The following is a 20,543-nucleotide window of genomic DNA, read 5'->3' as shown; positions in this document are numbered from 1 at the left end:
GTGTTAAGTCTGGGATATCTGACTATTGGTCAACCATGGCAAATTAACACATTCATTTATTACCAGTTTCACACAAGTCTCAATACAGGGACCATTAAGGATTAGAAGTGGCAGCCTTTGTGTACAAGTAGAAAGAGAGCTGGTAAATGTCTGGAGGCATGACAAATGGATAGTTGAGTTATAGCTGTCATCAGAAAAGAAAAAGGTGATATGCCATAGAAGGCAGAGATAGGAGGAGAATGGTCGACAAGATGGCTGATGCATGGTAATGGCTACTGACTCCTCCCACTATTCAAGAGCAGGACATAGCCTAGCAAGAGACTGAAAGTCTGGTCTCTTGAGAAGCTGTTTTTATAGTTTGTTTTTTTTTTTTAAATCTTGGAACAACAGACCTAATAATGGCATTTAAGTGAATCTTCAAGCTAAGACAAGAATTTGGGGGTATCCCTCTAAGAAGATGGCTTGTGTAAGAGAAATAATTTATGAGTGTTGACACTTCGGATTCTCCAAGGGGGAAAAATCTACTTTCTGCATTATAATTTTATACTGAAGCCTGTCATTCAATAATTCTTCCCTCCACTTAGATTTCCCAGTCAGCTTCTGGTGATGTCCTTTATGGTAGTCAATGATCACCAGAGACTTTAGAAATCCTCCAATGAGAAAGAGCTCAAGGCTGGAGAGATGACTCAGCCATTAAAAGGCTAGGCTCACAACCCAAAGATGTAAGAGAAAGAGCTCAAAAGATTAAAAGAAAAGATAGAGAACAGTGCAGAGAACAGAAAACAAAAATCAAATTCAAAACCATCATTAATATTACTGAGCAGAATAGTGATCAAGATGCTATAAAAAGAAGCAATCAGAGAACAAAAAGGATTCTTAAAATTGTGACAGTGGAAAGTTCATTAGAAGTCTTAGAAGAAGATGATGAAAATAACCTGTTATAGAGTAGATAAAATGTTTAAGAGTGTGAGACAGAAGGAAAAACTAAAACCAGAGGGTTCAATAGGATGTCTAGCATTTACTAGTGTGGGTTGATGGGAAAACCCCAGAGTGTTTCCTAGAGTTGAAGCACATGGTTTTATACATTCGAAGGGCTAGGCTCCAGACTAGTGAGTGCAAAGTCAATAGGCAGACAGCCCTCAGCAGGAAATCTCTCCACATGGTATAAAGGGAAGAAGTCATTGCTGTCTCAAGTGAAAACTAATTTCATGCAAAGAATCTGAAATCAGAATGACATCAGACTTACTTGGCAAGAAGAGTACAGTCATTGTCTTTGGAATTCTGGGAATCATTTTTAACTTAGAATTCTGTATCAAGAGTTTATAATAATAATAGTTTCCTGAATCATTAGTTCCTAAAAAACAAACCTCACAGGCACTTTTCTCAAGTATTTCCTGGAGTGTATGCACTATCGAAAATATGACAATTAACTAAGAGACAGGAAGTAATGACAGACAGAAAATGGCATCCCACATAGCAGAGACAAAGGGGACTTCTGTGTAACACCAGCCTAATGAAAAACTGGAGCAAGAGTGTTGAGAATTCTAGAGGGTTTCTCTAAGGGGGAAAATGGATACAGAGATTAGCCATATAGTCAGCTGTATTGTGTTAAGTTTTCTTGATCTTTTGGAGAGCCTGGGAATTACCCAGTGATAGTTACAGAAACCAAAAAGAGAAATGAAAAATAAAATGATAAACAATACAAATATTAAATCTAACAAAAAGCTAAAGAGAAAAGTTACCACTGTATCTAATCCATGTAGTCCCAACTACTTGGGAGGCTGAGACAGACAGAATGTAAGTCCAGGGTGTGTTTGGCTTTCAGAGTGAGTTTAAGTCTAGCCTGAACAACTTAGTGATAGCCTGCCTCAAAATAAAAAATTGAAAGAAGTCTGGGGATATAGCTAAGTGGTATTTACCCAGCAAGCCTGAGGACCTAGATGCAATCCTCGTACCAGAGGGAGATGGGTGGGAAGAAGAGAGTGAACCTGAGCTCTTTGTATAGCTCAGCTATGAAGAGTGCCAAAGTAGTAGGAAACAGCAAGACTAACTTAAAATCTGTGACATTAACATTAAGCAATTGGAGGGAAACATGAGGCACATGTGGCTGGTGATGTGAGAAAGCTAAGCTTTCAACCTCCTGTGTGAGATCAGCAGATAAAGACAGACAGCATATAAACTTATGCAAACGAGGTGCTAAGTAAGAACCATCTACCAAGTTTAAAAGGGGTGGTCTCCACAGAGTAGGAGTGAGGTGGAGAGGCCAGTGTGGGAAGGCCAAGGCCATCATGTGTGGCTGTAGAGGTTTTGCCTTATTTAAGGTGACTGTGTTGTTGTGGTTTTCTTTTTATTTAAAAGCCTTAAAGTAATATTGAATTTATGAAACCATGTATAATATTATTTTGATAAAAGTTAAAATTATCTAAAAGGGAGATTGGCCCATATCCCAATCTAGAGTCTGTATTCAGTTAAATCAATGTACTTAATGTTAATCATTTTAAGATGAATGATATCAGATTGTCTGTTTACCTTGTCTCAGGAAGAGGAGCACTTGTAACAGGGAGCAGAGGATGGATACGATAGCAAGTTAGCAAATACTTAGAAAAGGCCAGAAGACAGCAGTAGAAAGATAGGGAAATAAGCCTAGAGTTCCAAGCCAAAGGGGAGCCTGGGGAAACACCAGAGCTGTTCTGGCCATAAAGGGGAAACTAAGTTATCTCCTTCAGCACTTGGGCCAGGAAAAGAAGCTTGCCTTTTTGTTTCTATGGCTACCAATCTGGCTAACCCTGCCAAAGGTTGTTTTATGGTGCCTAGAGGTAAGATTGGAGAGGAAAGTGACTGCTGGCAGACTCTAGGGGCTCAGAGGTAGCACTGATCTTCAGGAAGGCTCTGCATCCCCAGAGAAGTATGGGAAGACTGCGGTCCACTAGGGAAGTTCAGGTTAGTTTCTTAGTCCACAAGTGGACATGCCTGACACTAGAGAACATTGTACAGTGATTTCAGGCTCTTAGAAGGAACCACTCCTTTTAGTACAACTGAGGGAACTTAGTTCTTGAGAGACCAGTGCTGTCCCAGCCTATGGGGTCATTGCTGGGATACCTACAGCACCATGTTTCCCATTCTAGTCCTCTTCCTTTCTGAGTCACTTGATTTTTCTTATTTTCCTATTCTTAAAAGAAAGTGAGAGAGAAATTGCAGAGTTGTGAGAGATATTATCTGACAATAGGGTAAGTTTTTTGAACCCGTTTCAGCTTCATTTAACGAGACCAACTTCACCTTCTCTGTTTTGCAGCAGCTCTATGCCGCTCAGCTGGCCAGCATGCAGGTGTCACCTGGAGCAAAGATGCCATCAACTCCACAGCCACCAAACACAGCAGGGACGGTCTCACCTACTGGGATAAAAAATGAAAAGAGAGGGACCAGCCCTGTAACTCAAGTTAAGGTACTTGCTTTGCAGGATCATGGAAATGGTTTGGAAAATAGCTTTGTAAGAAAGGTGGTGAAGCAGGCTATGCTGGGAATAAGCAGCCCTCTTTATGGGGAATGTCATGAGTGAGCATTGAGAAACAGGTGCTTCCTTTTTGATAACAATAGTGCTATATTGTGAGATCCTTCCCTAACTCCAAAGACTCACTCCTCAAAAAAAATTTCTCCCTTCAGAGTCTGGGTTTCAGTTTTTAATGTCCTCTGGCAGGAAGGGCTGTGCTTTTATTGTCAGACTTTGTCACAGACTTGCAACACTTCTCTCCACATTCCTCAAACAGGTGGGGAGCCCACTCACAGCACTGGAGTAGGGCCTGGAATCCTCAGTGTTAGAAGAGGATCAAAGAAAATCTAATGCTGGACTTGACATAGTTTGTGGAGCTCTGTCCTCCAAAACTGAGTACAATGAGGTGCTGAGGAATAGGGTGTCAATGGCTGATGGTGCTTTTGATACCATGTCATTATGAGAGGATAAATGGGTTTTCACAGTTATGGGTGGAGTGTTGACACATGGTTTTCTTAACTGGTTTTTAGTGTCCTCAAACTGTTCATGGAGTGGTGGTGGGGGGTGTGCCTGATGACAAGGGAAATGATCAGGTGCATCAAATCTGTGCTGCATGTGGTCTCTACATAGTACAAGTTGGTTGTGGGGACTGTATCTACTTCCTATATTGAATTAATAAATTCACACAGTTTGGAGAAACAGTTGTTGTATGTAATTGACTATGAACTTGGGGAGGTGTGCTAAGTGTGGGTGCGGGTTGTGATTTGGCAGAAGTACTACATGTGGGGAGTTTGGCCATTATTGAATCTTCACATAGCAAACTGTTGAGAGCAACCAAGACCACTACTGGGTGCTCTGCAGTCATAGAAGCTATCTTATTTTGGTAAATTTTCAGATAGCCATGTTGAGATTTCAGAAAGTCTGCAAAAATAATGGACTCCAAGTATTGAAAACCAAAACATGACCATCCTCACAACAGCCTGTCTGTGTTCCATTCCCAAATATTAACTTAATGATTCTCTAGAGAAATAGAGTGAAATTACACTTAATTGTTAGAGGTTTTAAGCTAAAACAGTTAGCACAGGAATTGTAAGTTTGTGGAAATAGATTATTTTAAGTTCCAAAAGTTTATTTTTGAATCCAAGTCAGCACAGCAGCTCAACCCAAGGAATAAGTCTCTTCATAGTTGTTAGAGAAAGAGTATTGTGAAACGCTAGAAACTTGGGCTATTTGGGTATTAAATATTTTAACATGAAAAAGTCATTTTGTAATTTAAGTTGGCCAACTGGATCTGTACCAAACCAAGCCTTTACTGGATGAGTAAATGTTCCCTGGCTAAATTCAAGTTTCTATCTGCTTTTACCATTCCAACTTTGTGGGCCAACAGATTTTATTACTCATTTGACCACATGCAAATTCTTAGGTATGAGAGTTCTGTATGGTTTGACTTCCCTGTATTTTATGTTAGCAACAAAGGACCCATTTCTTATACTTCTTAGATCATATATTATGTATGTGAGCAGGAATATATAAACCAAGACTCAAAGTGGGCATTTAAATTGAATGCTCCTATTACTGAAGAACTTCTGAGAGTAAGCTCAGTCTGCTTACTGAGGAGATTTGATCACCCAGCTTCATCGTGGTCCTCACTACAGTCATTTCCCTCCCCAGAGCATGATCATGCATTATGTAGTAAAATATGACAGGGCAATGTTTGCTGAAGGTAGCAGAGATAAACACAGGGTTTCATCTGTTCAGTCTGTCACTGTAATCTGGGAGTTGATAATGTCATGGGCCTTACATGAAGCCATATGTTTTCTAACTTGTAATGAGCATTCTATTGATGGTGGTGGTACTGAGGATGCTCGTGGTGATCATGAAGGAGATGAAAGTAGTTTCAGTGTGGGCATGGAAGTGTCTGCATACAGAGTTCCATACTGAGAAAGATCCAGAATCATTGAGCTGAGCTATGAGTATCACCTATCAGTTCTATATACAGCAAAAGCCTTCTCAACCTGGCAAGGCTCTCTAAGTCCCTGCAGCCTGTCCCCTGAAAAACATCTTGTGCTATCTTAGACTGGGTAGAGGGTGAATATAGTTAACCCTATCAAAAATGTCACAAAATTTCACAATTATTACATAGAAATGACATAAATGTTTTCTCAGATTATACATTCTCGACTGGTGACATGGTCATTGTCAATTTTTCCAGATTTTAAGAGAGTGGATTTGCCTGCATCCTAGTCTCCTATGTTTTTTCCCCTATCTTACCTGCTGGCTCTACAATCTGTGTCATTCTGAGGTTTGCTTAGAATCTGTTGGATTTTTCTCTTCTTTATTCATATTTTCATGTTTCTGTGTAAGTCCATAGTTATTAAATAGATGCTACACATTTTGAATTTCACAGTGTTGGCTGCTAAAGTGTTTGCATCTCTTTAAGTATCTGAAATCTATTCTGAGACACAGCACCCCTGGATCCTCTCTGGATATATGTTTCATATTTTTTAGTCAGGTTCAAAACAGGCAAGAATCTCAGAGGGTGTTTAGTCCCATTATGAGGCAGCAACTTCCTGGAGACTAAATGCCCTATATGGACATCAAGGGACCTTTCACTGTGTTACTGGGGGAGGAAGCCATTCCCAGTCTTTGGTAAACACGCATTCATTTTGCCTACTCCCTTCTTCCCTCTCCCCAGGCCCATGTTGCCTTCTTATAAGCATTTTCTGGTCAGTACTCAACTAACTAAACACACAGTCCAATCTTTTGAAGCTCCTTGGCATTTTTTTGGTCTTTGTTTCTCTCTGTCATTCTGTCTCTGTATCTCTCTGTCTCTTCCTCTCTCTCTCTATCTCTCTGTCTCTGTCTCTCTGTTTGTCTCTGTCTCTCTCTCTCTTCCTCTCTTTGTCTGTCCTTGCTGGTACCCTACCTCAAAAGTTCTGTCTACATTAACATTCAAAACTCTGAACTCTCTACTTAGGGAAGCTGCTAAGTTCCCTGTGCCATTTCCCCAAAAATTCCTTCTAGATAATAAAATGGACCAGTCTAATTCTAATTCACTTATTTCAGAAATTGCTATCTCAGGCTATTAGCATTGATGTCTGAAGAGCACTAATAGTCATGTCCTGTGTCCTGAGGGTGGGTCCTTAACTTCAAAAGTAAACCTGATCCTGTTCCTCAATCATGATTACAATGCAGAGCACCTTGACATTAACTGTGAGTTATAGATAATAAGTTATGGAATATTAAAACTGAAAAAGCTGTACTAAACTCTACATTTTTGTGAAAATGAAAGAAAAACGTGAATATAATAAGGCAAGGCACAGACAACCTAATTAGTTGCCTACAAGTGACGAGTGCGGTGCTTTCGATGAGCAGTAAGTAAATGGTGAGGTTAATGGCAGTCTCAACACCGGCAGAGGAAACACAGTGACAGTGAAGACACAGAACAAAACTATGCAAACCAAAACACAGGAAAGACCTTCAGTTCTGGGCACTGTCACATGACCTGTCTAACACACACAACTAGAGAAAAGAAGAGAATTTGTTTGAAAAAATAATGGCTGAATGTTTCTTTAACTTGACAAAAACTCTAAACTCAGACATTTTAGAAGTTCAGCAAACCCCAAATGAAAGAAGTATGGAGAACATGAACCAAATACTTAGCATATAAAGTGCTATGATTCCAATATGAGTGAAAGAAGTGACTAGTTTAAATATCCTTTGAATTAAGGGCAAAAAGAAGCAATTTAGCTAAGTACATTAGCTAATTTTTACATTCATAGTGAATCTAATCTTTGTTTCCCCAGAACATGTCCTATTCTAAATATAAAGTGCATTGCAACACAGATGGGACAGAGCACTTGTTTCTTGTTAATACTGAACAAACAAACAAACAACAAAAACCAAAACATAGATCATCACTACAAAATATACAAATGGTTTTTTCCCCGGTCATTTGGTAGAAGAGAAGGTGGAGATTTGTAGTCCAGTAAATTATATTCAGATTCTTCCCTCCTTAGATGGCCTTGGGAAGGTGTTTTTTATTATTTTGATGTTCATCACCCCATTTGTAAATTTTGTGTAGTGTGGCCTATCCTCCTAATGGCATCAGTGGTTGAGTGGGCTAATGCAGTGCAGGTGCTTAGTGTTGTGCCTGGAACATGGTCACTCCTGCACATGCTCTTGTTCTCCCTCCAATGTTGTTTTCTGGCATGTCTGTTGACCAACATCTGTAGTATATGGCCATCTTTTTATAGATGGAGAAATAAAGGCTCAGTGAGGTCACATGTTTACCATGGGAGAGAATGTTCTGTTACCAGACTCTGTTGTGTGTTTTCAATAATGTCATTGAAAGCAAGTTCTCTGTGCCCTTCCAGAAACGAAACAGGATCTGACATTTGCTGATGATTTTGCTTCAGAATGCAGTAATGCAGGCCTTAAAATTGAACTTTTAAATCACATACTCAGATCTATATTTCTTAAATGATAAAAATGTTGTCTGCAGCTCTTTGACAGTAGGATAAATGAGACAAAATGAAAACAACTTGCTTAACTTTCAAGTCACTGGCTAACCTAGGGTTCCAAGCCAGAGATGGAAATACTGGGCTCAGTGTGGAGGGGTATGGTCTTAAAATAGACATTCCATAAATATATGTAGCAAAGATTGTAACAAGACATCACTTTAAACATGAAAAATAAATTGCATATAGTATAGCATGTAAAACATAATTATAATGTATGTTTGCTCTTCACAAAAATTAATTTTAAACATGAATAGAGACCAGAATATAAACCACAAGAGCACCCACACCCAGAAAACCACATAGAAGCTTGTGGTGTGGCATGGGACTCTGAGGGCAGAGGCCCTGGAGAGCAGAAGAAGACTCTCCATGTTTCCATTCTAAAGTACTTGCAATTGTTTGATTTAAAATATATATTAAAAAATTAGCTGCAAGGACTATTTATAGTCACAGGAACTTTTCTGAGAGACTAACACAAAAGCACTACAGAGCTACTGAAATTTTAAATAATTCTTTGTAAATGCCCTAGGTTAATTTAGATCCCTGAAAACACATTAGGAAATTAAGCTGTAATGTGAGCTAATTCAGATTTTAATTTGGCAAAAAGAATGATCCAACTACACAGTTAATGTAAATAGAAGCATAACACAGAGAAATTAATGAGGTTCCTTCCGATGAATCTTCAAGGAGGTAGATAATTAGCTTCTTTTGTTATTATTGTAGGAGAACGTGGCATTGTCTCGGAGGTGTAAAATAACTGTGGCTTACTAAGTGATAATGTGCTTCATTTGTCTTTTTTAAAATAATTATTTATGTTAAACTCTTGTAGGATGAAACAACAGCCCAGCCACTGAATCTCTCATCGAGGCCTAAGACAGCAGAGCCTGTGAAGTCCCCAACATCTCCCACCCAGAGCCTCTTCCCAGCCAGCAAAACCAGCCCTGTCAACCTGCCAAACAAGAGCAGCATCCCTAGCCCCATTGGAGCAAGCCTGGGGAGAGGATCCTCTTTAGGTAAATGGAAAAGTCCACTTCAGGAAGAGACCTGGGACCTAGAATAGAAACAAAATGGGCCTGTGATGGCTTGTCTTGGGTCCAGTGTGTTCTCTGGGAAGGATAGTGATACTCTTTCTACTGAAACAGAATACAACTTAGAACTTTGGAAAAATGTCTCAAATCCTCTACAATCGATTTTTAGATGATAGTGGAGTCTTGCCATCAGACACTTATGGATGCCTGGATTTTGTCAAGATTTTGCCTTAAAATAATTCTGTAAGGGCATCAGGAACTGGCTTCATTCAGGAAGCCATGCCACAATATGCCTTTTCCTTCTTACTTTCTGATGTGCATTTTCAAGGCTCTCTAGGGATTTCCACACCCCTGTTTGAAAGTATGGAGCAAAAGCATGGGTTTTACAATGAGACATGCCTAAACCAAAACCCTTTGCTGGTTAATGTTGTGACTCCGGACTTTAGTATTTCCTAAACCCTGAATGGGGAATACAATTGTGTAGTTCATGGGCTGCTGTGAGGTCAGAAGAGAATAGTCCCCCTGACAAGGTTCTTACAGAGTCCTGGACATCGAAGCTCTCTAATTTCAAAGACTGTGATAGGTAAATCCCAACACATTCATGTTCTTGGGTAGACTGGAGCAATAGGCAAGACAGCGTTTTTCAGCAGGGTCAAACCAAAAGCATGGAGGATTTTGTTCCTGGGCTCTTCTTGTCTCTTGCTTGCCAAATAAAGACAGTGAGATTCCAAGGGGTTTGGAATTAGACCACTCTTTCTTTGCCACATTCCCTTCCTTGCATTATTGAATTGTGGAGCCTATTGCTTATTATAATTGTATATGGTAACGTGTGGGTAGACTCATGACAATTTTATGTCTAGTCTTGCCGCTTTGTTTAATTTCACTTGATTTTACAAGTTAGGCAGTTTAGTTCTTACCGGTAGAATGACTGAGCCCCAGACCTGTGCTGTGAACTAGCAGAACCAGGGGCTGATACCCAGTTCCTCACCCATAACCTGATGCTCTCAGGAAGCTCACTGGTAGAGGTGTGCTCAACTGGGTAAGAGTGAGGCACAGTGTCCTCACTGACACTTGGGACTTAGGGGAGGATGTGGACAACAGTCTCTTCTGCTTCCCAGTCAGGTTCATCTCATGGGAGCTACAGTTTTCACTCTGTGTCAGGGGTGCTCAGTGAGGAGAGAGAAGTGATACACACCTGGAACATCACTGTCAGCTTTTTGTTTGGGATGCGTTTGGCAGTAGGAGATGAGAACAAAGAAAGGCAGCATAAGGAAAGCATCCTGCTTCTTGAAGTGGCCCCTATGCAGCCCACTTCCACATCTCACTTGTTCCTTGGGCTGCTCATCCAAAGGGACAGGGAGAGAGCTGGTATGTCACAGGCTCTGCTCCTATCAGCAGCAGAGTGTGCTTCTTAGGTCTGGGCCAGATGGGCCAGAGTCAAAGTATCTGCTCTTAGACGGCAATCTTACACACAAAATATTGCATAAAAGTGGTCTTTTTATCAGAAAAAACTTCAAAACAAAACGATTGTTTAATATTCTATAAAGTAACTGACTTTAAAACACATTTTCGTAGACAGTTTCCAGAACTTCACAACTCACATGGATATGCACATGTGTTATACATACAAGGTGTGTGGCATGAGCTTGATTGCAATCTGGTTTCCCTGTTTCTGTGTGTCAGGAGTATGCATATATGCATACATGTCTCTCACACACATGTGTGATGAAATACAAAGGACCTTACACAAGTAGATCATGTCAAATACACAACAACAGATAAAACTTATCAGTAACCAAATAATTGCCCTTCTTTGTCTAAAAATGAAAAAAATGATCTAAGGTATTCATTTAAGCTTAGTCAAATTCAAGGTGTAGAGAAAAATTAGTTTCTCTTACTTGATTGGAGGAGTTTTGCTCATGTGAAAGCCATTGCTACACATACTGTTTCACTGTACGTCAGGATTGGGGGTGGGGGAGAGGGCTGGGAGCAGTGGGTGTCCAAGCTGAGGATGGGGCAGGCTTGTCATTCTCTTGGTAAATAACCGAGGCAGCATGATAAGAAGAATGCTTCATTAACCAGCTAGCTCTTGGAGAATGGAGAGCGTGGTGTGTTCTTCTCACCCCCTCGCTCCTGCAGTGGATACATAAACACACACATACAGATGTCTCTGTAGTAGCCATGTACCCTCACAGGTCTTATCCTGTTAAGCCTCAAACTGCTCTCCTACACAAAACACACCAAATAAAACAGAGTATCTGGACAGAAATTTTAGTCGCCCCTCTGCCTATCCCCAGCCTTGTCCCTCCCTCACTGATCAGGAAAGATTGTACACTAAGTATAGACACATGCAAAGCAGTTACTTTCTCCCACTAGAGCTAGGAATAGAATGTAGGAGCATTGATACTCTAGGCACAAACAAAGCAAATATATGCCCCCGGTACATACAATATTAGAACCTAGGACCAATCATCTGAGAGAGGGTGGGGACAACCTACCAGCCTGGAATGCCAGGGTGTCTTCCACAGCCTAACTGAACCCTGACCCAGTACAGCTTACTTGCCTTGGCTTTCTGTGCTCAAACTAGTATTGTAGTTTTCTTAATAGCAAATGTGCCCCTTCCTTGTTCAAAGAATACCGTGTTCCCCTGGGGAGTGGGTCATAGCCAACACTTGAGAGACAGGGGCCCCACAAGCCTCTAATAACACACGCACCCTGTGTATGCAGATATCCTGTCCAGTCTCAACTCTCCTGCCCTGTTTGGGGACCAGGACACAGTGATGAAAGCCATTCAGGAGGCTCGGAAGATGCGAGAACAGATCCAGCGGGAGCAGCAACAACAGCCACACGGGGTTGACGGGAAACTGTCCTCCATGAACAACATGGGGCTGAGCAACTGCAGGAATGAGAAGGTAACCCTGCATCCCTCTCCACTAAATGGCACGCCCACTGGCTCACTCTCTCATTTCTCTTTCTTTAGGCTTCCAGGTCCTAACCTGCCTATTACCAATGATCTGGGCTTCCAACTTGAGGGCTGCCTAGTCACTTACTCAGATCTGCCCCGCTGGTTGGCACTTAGGTTGCCTCCTGGGTACTCAACCTACCTGCTATTGGTGTCTTTCTGTCCCATCCTGCAATATTTAGGATCGTTCTTTTAAAGACTATAAATTATGTAATTAGAGTGAGAATAGAGTGTAAGACTATTTCAAAGGATATACCCATGAGCTCCCAGTAACGGTTAAGTGAATTGTTGCTTACCTTTAAACTTAATGCTCCGCTTCCTACCAAAAAGTAAAAAACAAAACAAGCAAATTTCAAACTGCATTCAATTTTCATCTTCTTGATTCAGCAAACCAGTACCTGTTCTGGGATAGACTTATACAGAAGTAAGGGAGTGTGGAATAAATGCCTGGACTAAACAGAGTACACACTAGTAGGGGCAGAGACTGTGAAGAAGGCTGTTTTGGTACATGGCTGGGAACCAAGGGGAAATAAAAGCAAGTTAAAGGGAAGAAGCCAGCTTCAGACAGTTAGTTTAGAAGTGGCAGGAAGGACTGTCTGGGGATATGACTCAGGATAGAGACCTGAATGAAGCCATAGTGTGGCCACAGGAGGAGCAGGATGGAAGGCACTCCAGAGCTATGTATGTACAGGCCAAAGTGGCCAGATCATAAGAGAGGGGACAGCTGAGGACATGAGGTAGAAGTCATAGCCTGGGCAAAGCACGTTTGAGCTGGTGGGCTCTGGGAAGCTTCTTCATTTCATCCCACACTGGATCTGTCCAGTGTGTGAATGAGATCTGACTGACATACAGAAAGACCATTTGGCTTCCTGAAGAAGAGTGGAATGGGTGCCTGGGAGGACTTTGCCCAGGAGAACAAGTCATTCAGTCCTTTCATACACAAATACTGCCCAGCATGGAACTGTGAGAAAATGTTTATTCCTTTACTTTTAGTTGTAGGGCTACTGTGAAGGACAGATGACTACTGTGATAGACGACAACAGAAATAGTTGTTCAGTAAATGTTAAAACACTTGTGTGTATTTATTCCGTGAACTAAAACTGCAGGCTGCTGGCTCAGGCCAGGAGACCCCGCTTTGTCTCAGTCCTTGCTAACTATACTGAGGACAGAGTTTGCACAGTAAGAGAAAAGCCTGTGGTTTCCTCAGTTCCCCGAAGGGTTTTCCTATTTGCTCTTGAAGAAGTTGGAAGTGTGTGGTGCTATTTGTGTTCCTGTGTGTGACAAGACCATGTGGATGCACAGGTGTAATCCTTTCCCAAGTGACAACACACTGGCTTGTAGAAAGAATCGGGGGCTTGAGTTGTGTGGCCCTGGAGGCCAGTTCCCAGGCAAGGTGTTACCAGCTATGCTCTCTGCAGCCCTCAAGGAGTGTCATCCCCTTCTCTTCCTGGCTTCTAATTGTTGTGAGAACCCTGGCTTACATCTGCATTACTCCAATTTCCTCCTGTCTTTCCTACTTGCTTTCTGTCTGTGTGTCTGCTACCTAACCCATCTAATCCATTGTGACCTTACTCTCACTTAATGACGTCTATTAAAACCTCTATTTCAAAACAAGGTCACATTCACAGTTGCATAAAATTAACTTTTCTGTTAAGGAAACAATGTGACCCATTATAAGGTGTGCAAAAGTATAGCTCATTCCCACCTCTGGCCCTTACCCCTGTACTCTTAGGCCAGACTTGGAGATGTCTGGGTGCAGGGTAGAATGGGGCTGGTAATACGAGGGGATACTCCAAACCTCACATGGACTAGGAAGCTTAGCTCCAGAGAGAGCTGGCTTCTCAAAGCCTAGTAAAGATGTGATTTTCCCTCAGGTGCCCGTGTACTGTGACACATCATATACAAACTGGCACATCACATATAAACTTAGGCACACACAAAAACCTATAAAATAATAAATAAAAATTAATACCTTGCATCATATGTAGTTATTATTTGCCATGATCAGTTGGAGCTGAAGGTCAAGTGTGGACACTATACACTTCAAATTCCAAAGATTAATTTTTACTTCCCATTGACTTTTATTAATTCATTTGTAAGGATGAAATCTGAAGCAAAAAATAGAAAAAAATCCCAACTCTATTTTTCATGAGAGAAAAAATGAGAAATGGGGTTGACTTTGAACACACTAATAAATTATAACCTAAAATACAACATGCTGAGGACAACTGAGTACCTGAAGGTAAACTGCAAAGCCATTTTTACAGAACCAGAAAGCTGTGGTTTCCTAGTTGAAGGGAGTCATTGCATCAACTTCTCTGGTGTTGATTTGGGACACCGGAAAAGCCCTTAGGAAGGTTCTATATGTTCATTGGCTCTTCTGAACCACAGCACCAGTTTGAAGTGATTGGTGTGATTGTACGGGCCTTATTTGGGGATTTCTGTACTTGCCAGGTTGGTTAGGCTAGTTGAGTTAGAGGAATGCATCAGGAGCACCAGAGTCCCATGAGGGAGGCAGCTTCAGTTCGCTTATGATTGAGATCTCCATCCTAAAGTTCTGGTTTTCCTTCCATAGGAACACCACCATTTCTTTTCACTTTTTCTTCTAAGTCAAAGGGGTTAAGTATATAGTGTGTAGTAAGACTAGGAAGGCTATCAGGACAAATCCAATTTGCTGTCTTTAAAATTGCCTAGCTTAGAATTATTGGCCAGTTTTCTTTAAATATAAAGACCTGTAAATTAGACTTGGTAATTTGTTCCTTGGACCCCGTGTCTCAGTTTTAGGTAAGTTTTACAGCATGGCTGCCCCAAACCTTATCATTTATTAAGGACACTTCTCTCTTTTACTTGAACATTCTTTACAAAAGAACATAGCACACACCTGTGTTCCCTGGGAAGCAGGCCATTAGCTGGATGTTAGTGGCAGGTGTGTGTGTGTGGTGGGGGCAACCTCTCCAAACCTTCATGTGTAAAAGGGACAAGGACAAAGCAGGGCTGGGTGAGGAAATGGTTGCACTGTGCCTCCACCAGCAACTCCTCCACAAGCTTCAAGACCCCAAAGTTATTGAGAACTGCTCCAAATTTAGAGAGGGAAATTAGTTTTGTATACTTGTGCTAACCAGTCCCTGGATAAAAGCTACCCTGAGAAGAGGACTTGATCTTGGCTGAGCTGACTGTCTTTGGCTGAAACAAGGCCGAATGGGATAGATAGACCCTTCCAGTACTGAAGGGGATGGGGCAGCAACTCCCAGTGCCAACCGTTGTCTGTTCTCACACTAGGTGTGACTAAACAGACTGTAATATAACAAGTGTGTGCTAACATTTATGGCCCAGGCACAGGAAAGTTGTGTTTTATCACACACACAGGTTTATATGTGTGTCCATGTGAATATATAGTTACCCATGATCTGTTTCACTTTCCTGAGCAAATCTTTATTTTGCCACTTTAGTAGGAAACATCACTGACTTGATCGGCCAGAACGGCACCAGTGGAGTTGTGCTGGGTGGCTGGTGCAGGGTGTTCAGGGTCTGCTAAATACATAGATTGTGGGGACAGTAGACTGGAACGGCACCTCAGGAGTTCTTCTGTGCCATCATCTCCTCTGCACACACACTGTGAGTGTCCTGCCTCCAGAAGGCTGAGTCTCGGCTCTCAGTTAGCTTTCCCCACCATGAACACCAGCGGCCCCATCTGTACTGGAGCACCAATGCAATTAGATCATATGATCATATTATGGTGAATTATTTACCACATTTAATTTTTCTGACAATTCTAAGTATTTTTGTCATGACAATCCACTTCAGAATTTCAGTCACGCTGCTTATAAATGTCTTGGAGCTAAGCTCAGGGCATCTGGCTAAGAGAGAGGTGAGGTGGTGTGGTGGCATGTTTGGTGTGTGTGTGTGTGTGTGTGTGTGTGTGTGTGTGTGTGTGTGTGCGTGCGTGTATATGTACTCAGTGATTGGATAGAAAATTTTCTTGTGTAGGCATCATGCTGGGTGACCCTCAGAAATGGGCAGATATACACATGTGGCCTGAATCATTCCCTCTGGGAATTGCTTGAGAAAGATTCTGACCCTTAGGAGATGTCCAAATGAGCACAGTATCAAAGGACCACACTTACCTGTGTCTGGAGTACATGGCTGCAACTGGAACTATAGTGTGGGCAGATGGAGTTAGTGCTAGAGAGCTTACTTAGCCTATGTACAGTCCTGGGTTTGCCAAAATCAGAGCAAACCAAACCATTCAACCACCAATACCTGCTAGCATGAGGGAATTGAAGGGAGCATTACATCCATCTGGTGTAGTGACTACTGGTTACAAAGGAGAAATAAACCCACTGAAAGGAAGGAGCTTACCAACAGCTGGGGATTACAGCAAAAATGGAATAAAGTCTTAGTGTTCCTCACCCAGGTTACTATTTCCACAGAGAGTATAGTATTAGAGTTAGTTAGCAACTTTCTATGATAGTGTAAGCCTTAGGCATATCAAAGAACTTTTACACTGCCTGTCCCAACCCTTTGATGGAGTAAAGGAAAGCTGTGGTGTAGAGGCATGAGCTCTGTGTAGATGGCCCTTTCTGTCTCCACAGTGCCTTGTTCCTGCTACTCTGTTTTTTGCCTCTGGGACCTTAACAGAAGACTGGGTGATGCAGACACAGATACAGAAGAGGCTAGGTGAGGAGCAGAACAGAATTTGAGGCCACAAATAAGTGATAGAGAGCCCGGGTCTTGGTGTTGATTGACCATGGGTCTTGGTTCTCTCTGTGATGTTTTCTGATGAGCTTACCTAAGTACGTTACTTTACCTTTCTGAGTTTCAGTGACCAGAGCTGTGAGATGAAGGTAAGCTCTTTTCCTTGAAGGTTGTTTGAGGAAGAGTGTGACAGTCATTTCACGTGGAGAATGCTCTATTGGTATGGGCATCCTCCTCACTTTGACACCATGTGGTTCCTCTCGTTACCTTTCTTTGATATACTCCAGTGGTCGGGGGCTACTGTGCCCTGGGGGCCACAGTGTCTAAGATCAGAGTGAAGGTTAGGAAATCCCTAACGGGCTGCTCACAAAGCCATCTGTGCATTTTGCATTTTTGTTTTCAAAGGGACTTTAAAGTTTTAAGTTGTATTTATTATTCCTATTGGATGTGTGTGCATGATAGTGTGGGCATGTGTGTCATGTGTGGAGGTCAGAGGACACTCTGTGGAGTCACTTCTCTCCTGCCTTAAAGTGGGTTCTGGAGACTGAGCTCAGATCTCAGGCTTGCTGCAGTGTCTTTACCCTCCAAGCCATCTCTCTAACCCTCAGGGAACTTTCATGTACTAGTTAAACTGCTAGAATCTGTATATAGCCAACAAGATAATATTCAAAATGATTTGCTGTTGGTAGGGAGCTTTGTTATCTTCCAAATTAATGTATTTTAATACATACTTTCTCTTTAAAAATACTCTGCCTGGTATGATAGCAACAATCACTACTCATGCCCAAATGGTATTTTTTTCCTAGTCAAATAAGATAGGACAATGAGAAGCCCCTCACTGGGGCACATTGTAAATGTGTTCCTAGTTACTTAAAAGCCACTGTTGCATTTTTACAAGTGTGGATCCTTGCTCCTCACCTGACTTTGCACATTCAGAGCATCCTCACTACAGTGATATAAAGCTCTCCCTCTAATTGGGAAAGGAATATGGGATGGAGACTCTGCTTCTCATGGTCAGTTGCCACATCTTCTTGTTATCTCTACAGCTGATTCAGATATTTACTGCTGCAGGACAGGGTAAGTGTAATCAGAAGGTCAATACAGCCATACAACAAGTGAAGGGGGCTAAGAGCAAGCTATTTGGCAAACTGTGGAATGACTGAACTCCTTACACAGACCAATGGGTGCTTACTGTTTTCAAATTAAGTGTACACAGAACCAGTTAATTGGGATTATTGTATTTGCAGTTGACTGGAACGTTCAGTTGCAGTGTCTCCTCTGTCACTCTGGAGGAATGTGGAGCACAGTGGAGATTTCACAGGAAGGGACAGATTCTGTGATCATCATTGTTTGCAAAGAAGAGCAGCAGTCAGTTCAAAAGACATTGTACAATACTTTTCACAACATGACAAACAATGCTTAAATAGTGCCTTATGCTCCCAAAATACTATCTATTATACGCCATGTTTCTCTTGATCTGTTCAAGGATATGGGCTTTGCTGTTCCTATTTTACAGGTAAGGAAGCTAAGACCACTCTTCCCCAGCATGCTTTCTCTCCATCATCCCATTTGTTCCCCATATCTCCAGGGATAGATGGGGCAATTTTACTTAGACTCTGAACCAAGGTATATATCCAAGTTTCAAACATCCATTTTAATGACCACCCCACTATTGTGAGCTGCAGGTGGCTACATGTGTTCCTACAGTCTCTTTGAAATGCACAGCTATAGTTATATTTGCATTGGTGTTTTCCTAAAAGAATGTGCACAAATCAAAAGTGGTATAAAATTAGAAAGAGAGCAGTGAGGATTTGTTAATGCTGCATTTTTCATTTGAACCAGTAGCACTGGGCAGGTTCGAGGTGCTGTGTGTAGGCTCTGGCTGACTGCAACCATTACCTTCTTTCTTCCCTGTTGTCAGGGCTACTTCATTGGTTGCCTAGATACTGGCTTAAGGCTTAATTCATTAAAAAAGAAAAGAAAAGGAAGAAAAAATGAAAGGAAGGAAGGAAGGAAGAAAGAAAGAAAGAAAGAAAAAGAGATCAAAAAAAGAAAGGAAGAAGAAAGAAAAGAAATAACCAACAACAACTCCTTGATTCTGGTTCTTGTTTCCTCTGTTCTCTCACTGGGAAGAATGGTGAGAATTAGTATGGACTTAAGAACCAAGATGCTTTTTAAGGACAGAGGTGAGGGTTTGGAGCAGTATGAAGCCTTTTTAGTTTTGTTTACAAGTATTTAGGTCAAAATGCCAAATTCAGTTACCATTTCTCCCAGTGAACATGTATAGCTTCTCTGCAGTCAGGTCATAGCTGTGTACTCATCTTCTGGAAGAGCTATCACCTGCACAATTTGTAGAACGTACTTATTAACTAAGTACCTCACCAGAGCAGGCACTTTCCAAGCCTTCATCCTTGCAGGGCTAGTCTTTCTAGTAGCTAGTTTCAACTCTTGAGGTCCCAAGGCCCTTCTACACGTCTGAAAATTATTAAAGACCTCAAAGATTTTGAATTTGTATGAGCTATCTTACATGGATAATAACAACCAATATCCATCATATTACTTATAAAACTGAAACATTAGGATACTAATTTACTTAAAATAATAACAGATCAATTAGATATCATTAGAAACAACATTTTGAGCACTAGCGTGCTTTTTAAAGTAAAATTATAACATGGATGACTTTGTTTTTAATTTGTACAGACTCCTGTAGTGCCTGATTCCTTTTGGAAATAGCCAGGCTCTCTTTTCTGCTTTGTCATTAAAATTTTATTCTAGACATGTAACATTTTGAGCACCATTGTTTGCACAATAGAGAAAAGAACCTAAATGGACAACTAATGTCATAGTATTACTGTGGAAAGAATTTTGACTTATTAGACCTTCTAAAGGGCCTCTGAAGTTTCAGGGCAGGGGTTATATGCAGTTCTAGATAGCACTTCACACGTATTTGCACCTTAATCTAACAACATCTTCCACTCAAACATTGTAAGTGCTTAGAAATAGAGTTTTGAGGTTTAATTCCCTTGGAGTTAGGGGGCAAAAACTGTTAGCAGAACTGTGTAACTTGTATTTATACCTTGCTTAATGCATAAAGATCATTAGGAGTGCTTTTCAGTGATACATATTATAAAGTAAGGAACAAGAGCTACAGGGAAAGGAGACGGTATGAAAAAGAAACAACTGGTAAGAAACTAAGGCTCACAAGTAGAGTGAGGGGAAGTCACATGACAGTGTGGGAAAATAAGTACACAACGATTTGTGATGTTCATATTTGCTAAATTGCTAATGGATATTGAAACCTAGTTGTGAGCTTTCTGGTAAACAGGCAACATGGAAATGTGTTATAAGATCCCCAGTATGTCTGTTCTGTAACTGAAATTGCGTCTCAGGAGAAATGATTGTCATGTTTTTAAAAACTTAATAATACTTTAAACATGTATTCTGTTTCAAACACAACCTTAGGAATGCTGACAAATCTCTAACCTGATTCCCTGTTTTAACCAAGCACCTGGGGACAATACAGAAGGCCCCTGAGGATCACAGCCTTGTCAGAGAAGCACCACCTACCACTTGAAATAACTGTGCTCTTGCCTAGGTGCCTCTGAGCCCTGGAACCTGCATTCTCAGCTCTAGGAGGAAGGCTCTCTGCTTGTAAGTGTGGGCCTTTCTTGAGACCTGGCTGTCTGAGTTCATGATGCTGGATTCTTCAGGGATTGTCACCCTGAGTACTGGGGACCTTGAGGGTCTGCTTTCTCTTTAGAGACCTCTCACAAATATTCTAATCATTTTCCAGCTCTACAGAGTTGGATGTGCACCATGTTTTCACTCCCCAAGTGGTACAGCTTTTC

The 20,543-nt window shown here is 41.3% G+C and overlaps 1 protein-coding gene across 13 annotated transcripts in view; it reads left to right on the top strand.

Annotated features, from left to right (window-relative positions):
* The window catches only part of Sox6 (SRY-box transcription factor 6), a 543,724-nt gene that overhangs the window by 463,424 nt on the left and 59,757 nt on the right, over window positions 1-20,543 (top strand). For 10 of the 13 annotated variants that reach the window (XM_036195545.1, XM_036195551.1, XM_036195535.1 and 7 more), the window contains 3 exons: window positions 3,293-3,442; window positions 8,837-9,020; window positions 11,763-11,947. In XM_036195545.1, coding sequence (XP_036051438.1) covers window positions 3,293-3,442; window positions 8,837-9,020; window positions 11,763-11,947 — 519 coding nt within the window. The remainder of the gene's footprint in view (window positions 1-3,292; window positions 3,443-8,836; window positions 9,021-11,762; window positions 11,948-20,543) is intronic. The other 3 variants (XM_036195585.1, XM_036195578.1, XM_036195502.1) reach the window with 1 other exon arrangement.

Source organism: Onychomys torridus, chromosome 1, assembly GCF_903995425.1.
Source record: "Onychomys torridus chromosome 1, mOncTor1.1, whole genome shotgun sequence".
In the NCBI taxonomy this organism is placed as follows: domain Eukaryota; kingdom Metazoa; phylum Chordata; class Mammalia; order Rodentia; family Cricetidae; genus Onychomys; species Onychomys torridus.
This window is presented reverse-complemented; position numbering and strand designations above follow the sequence as displayed.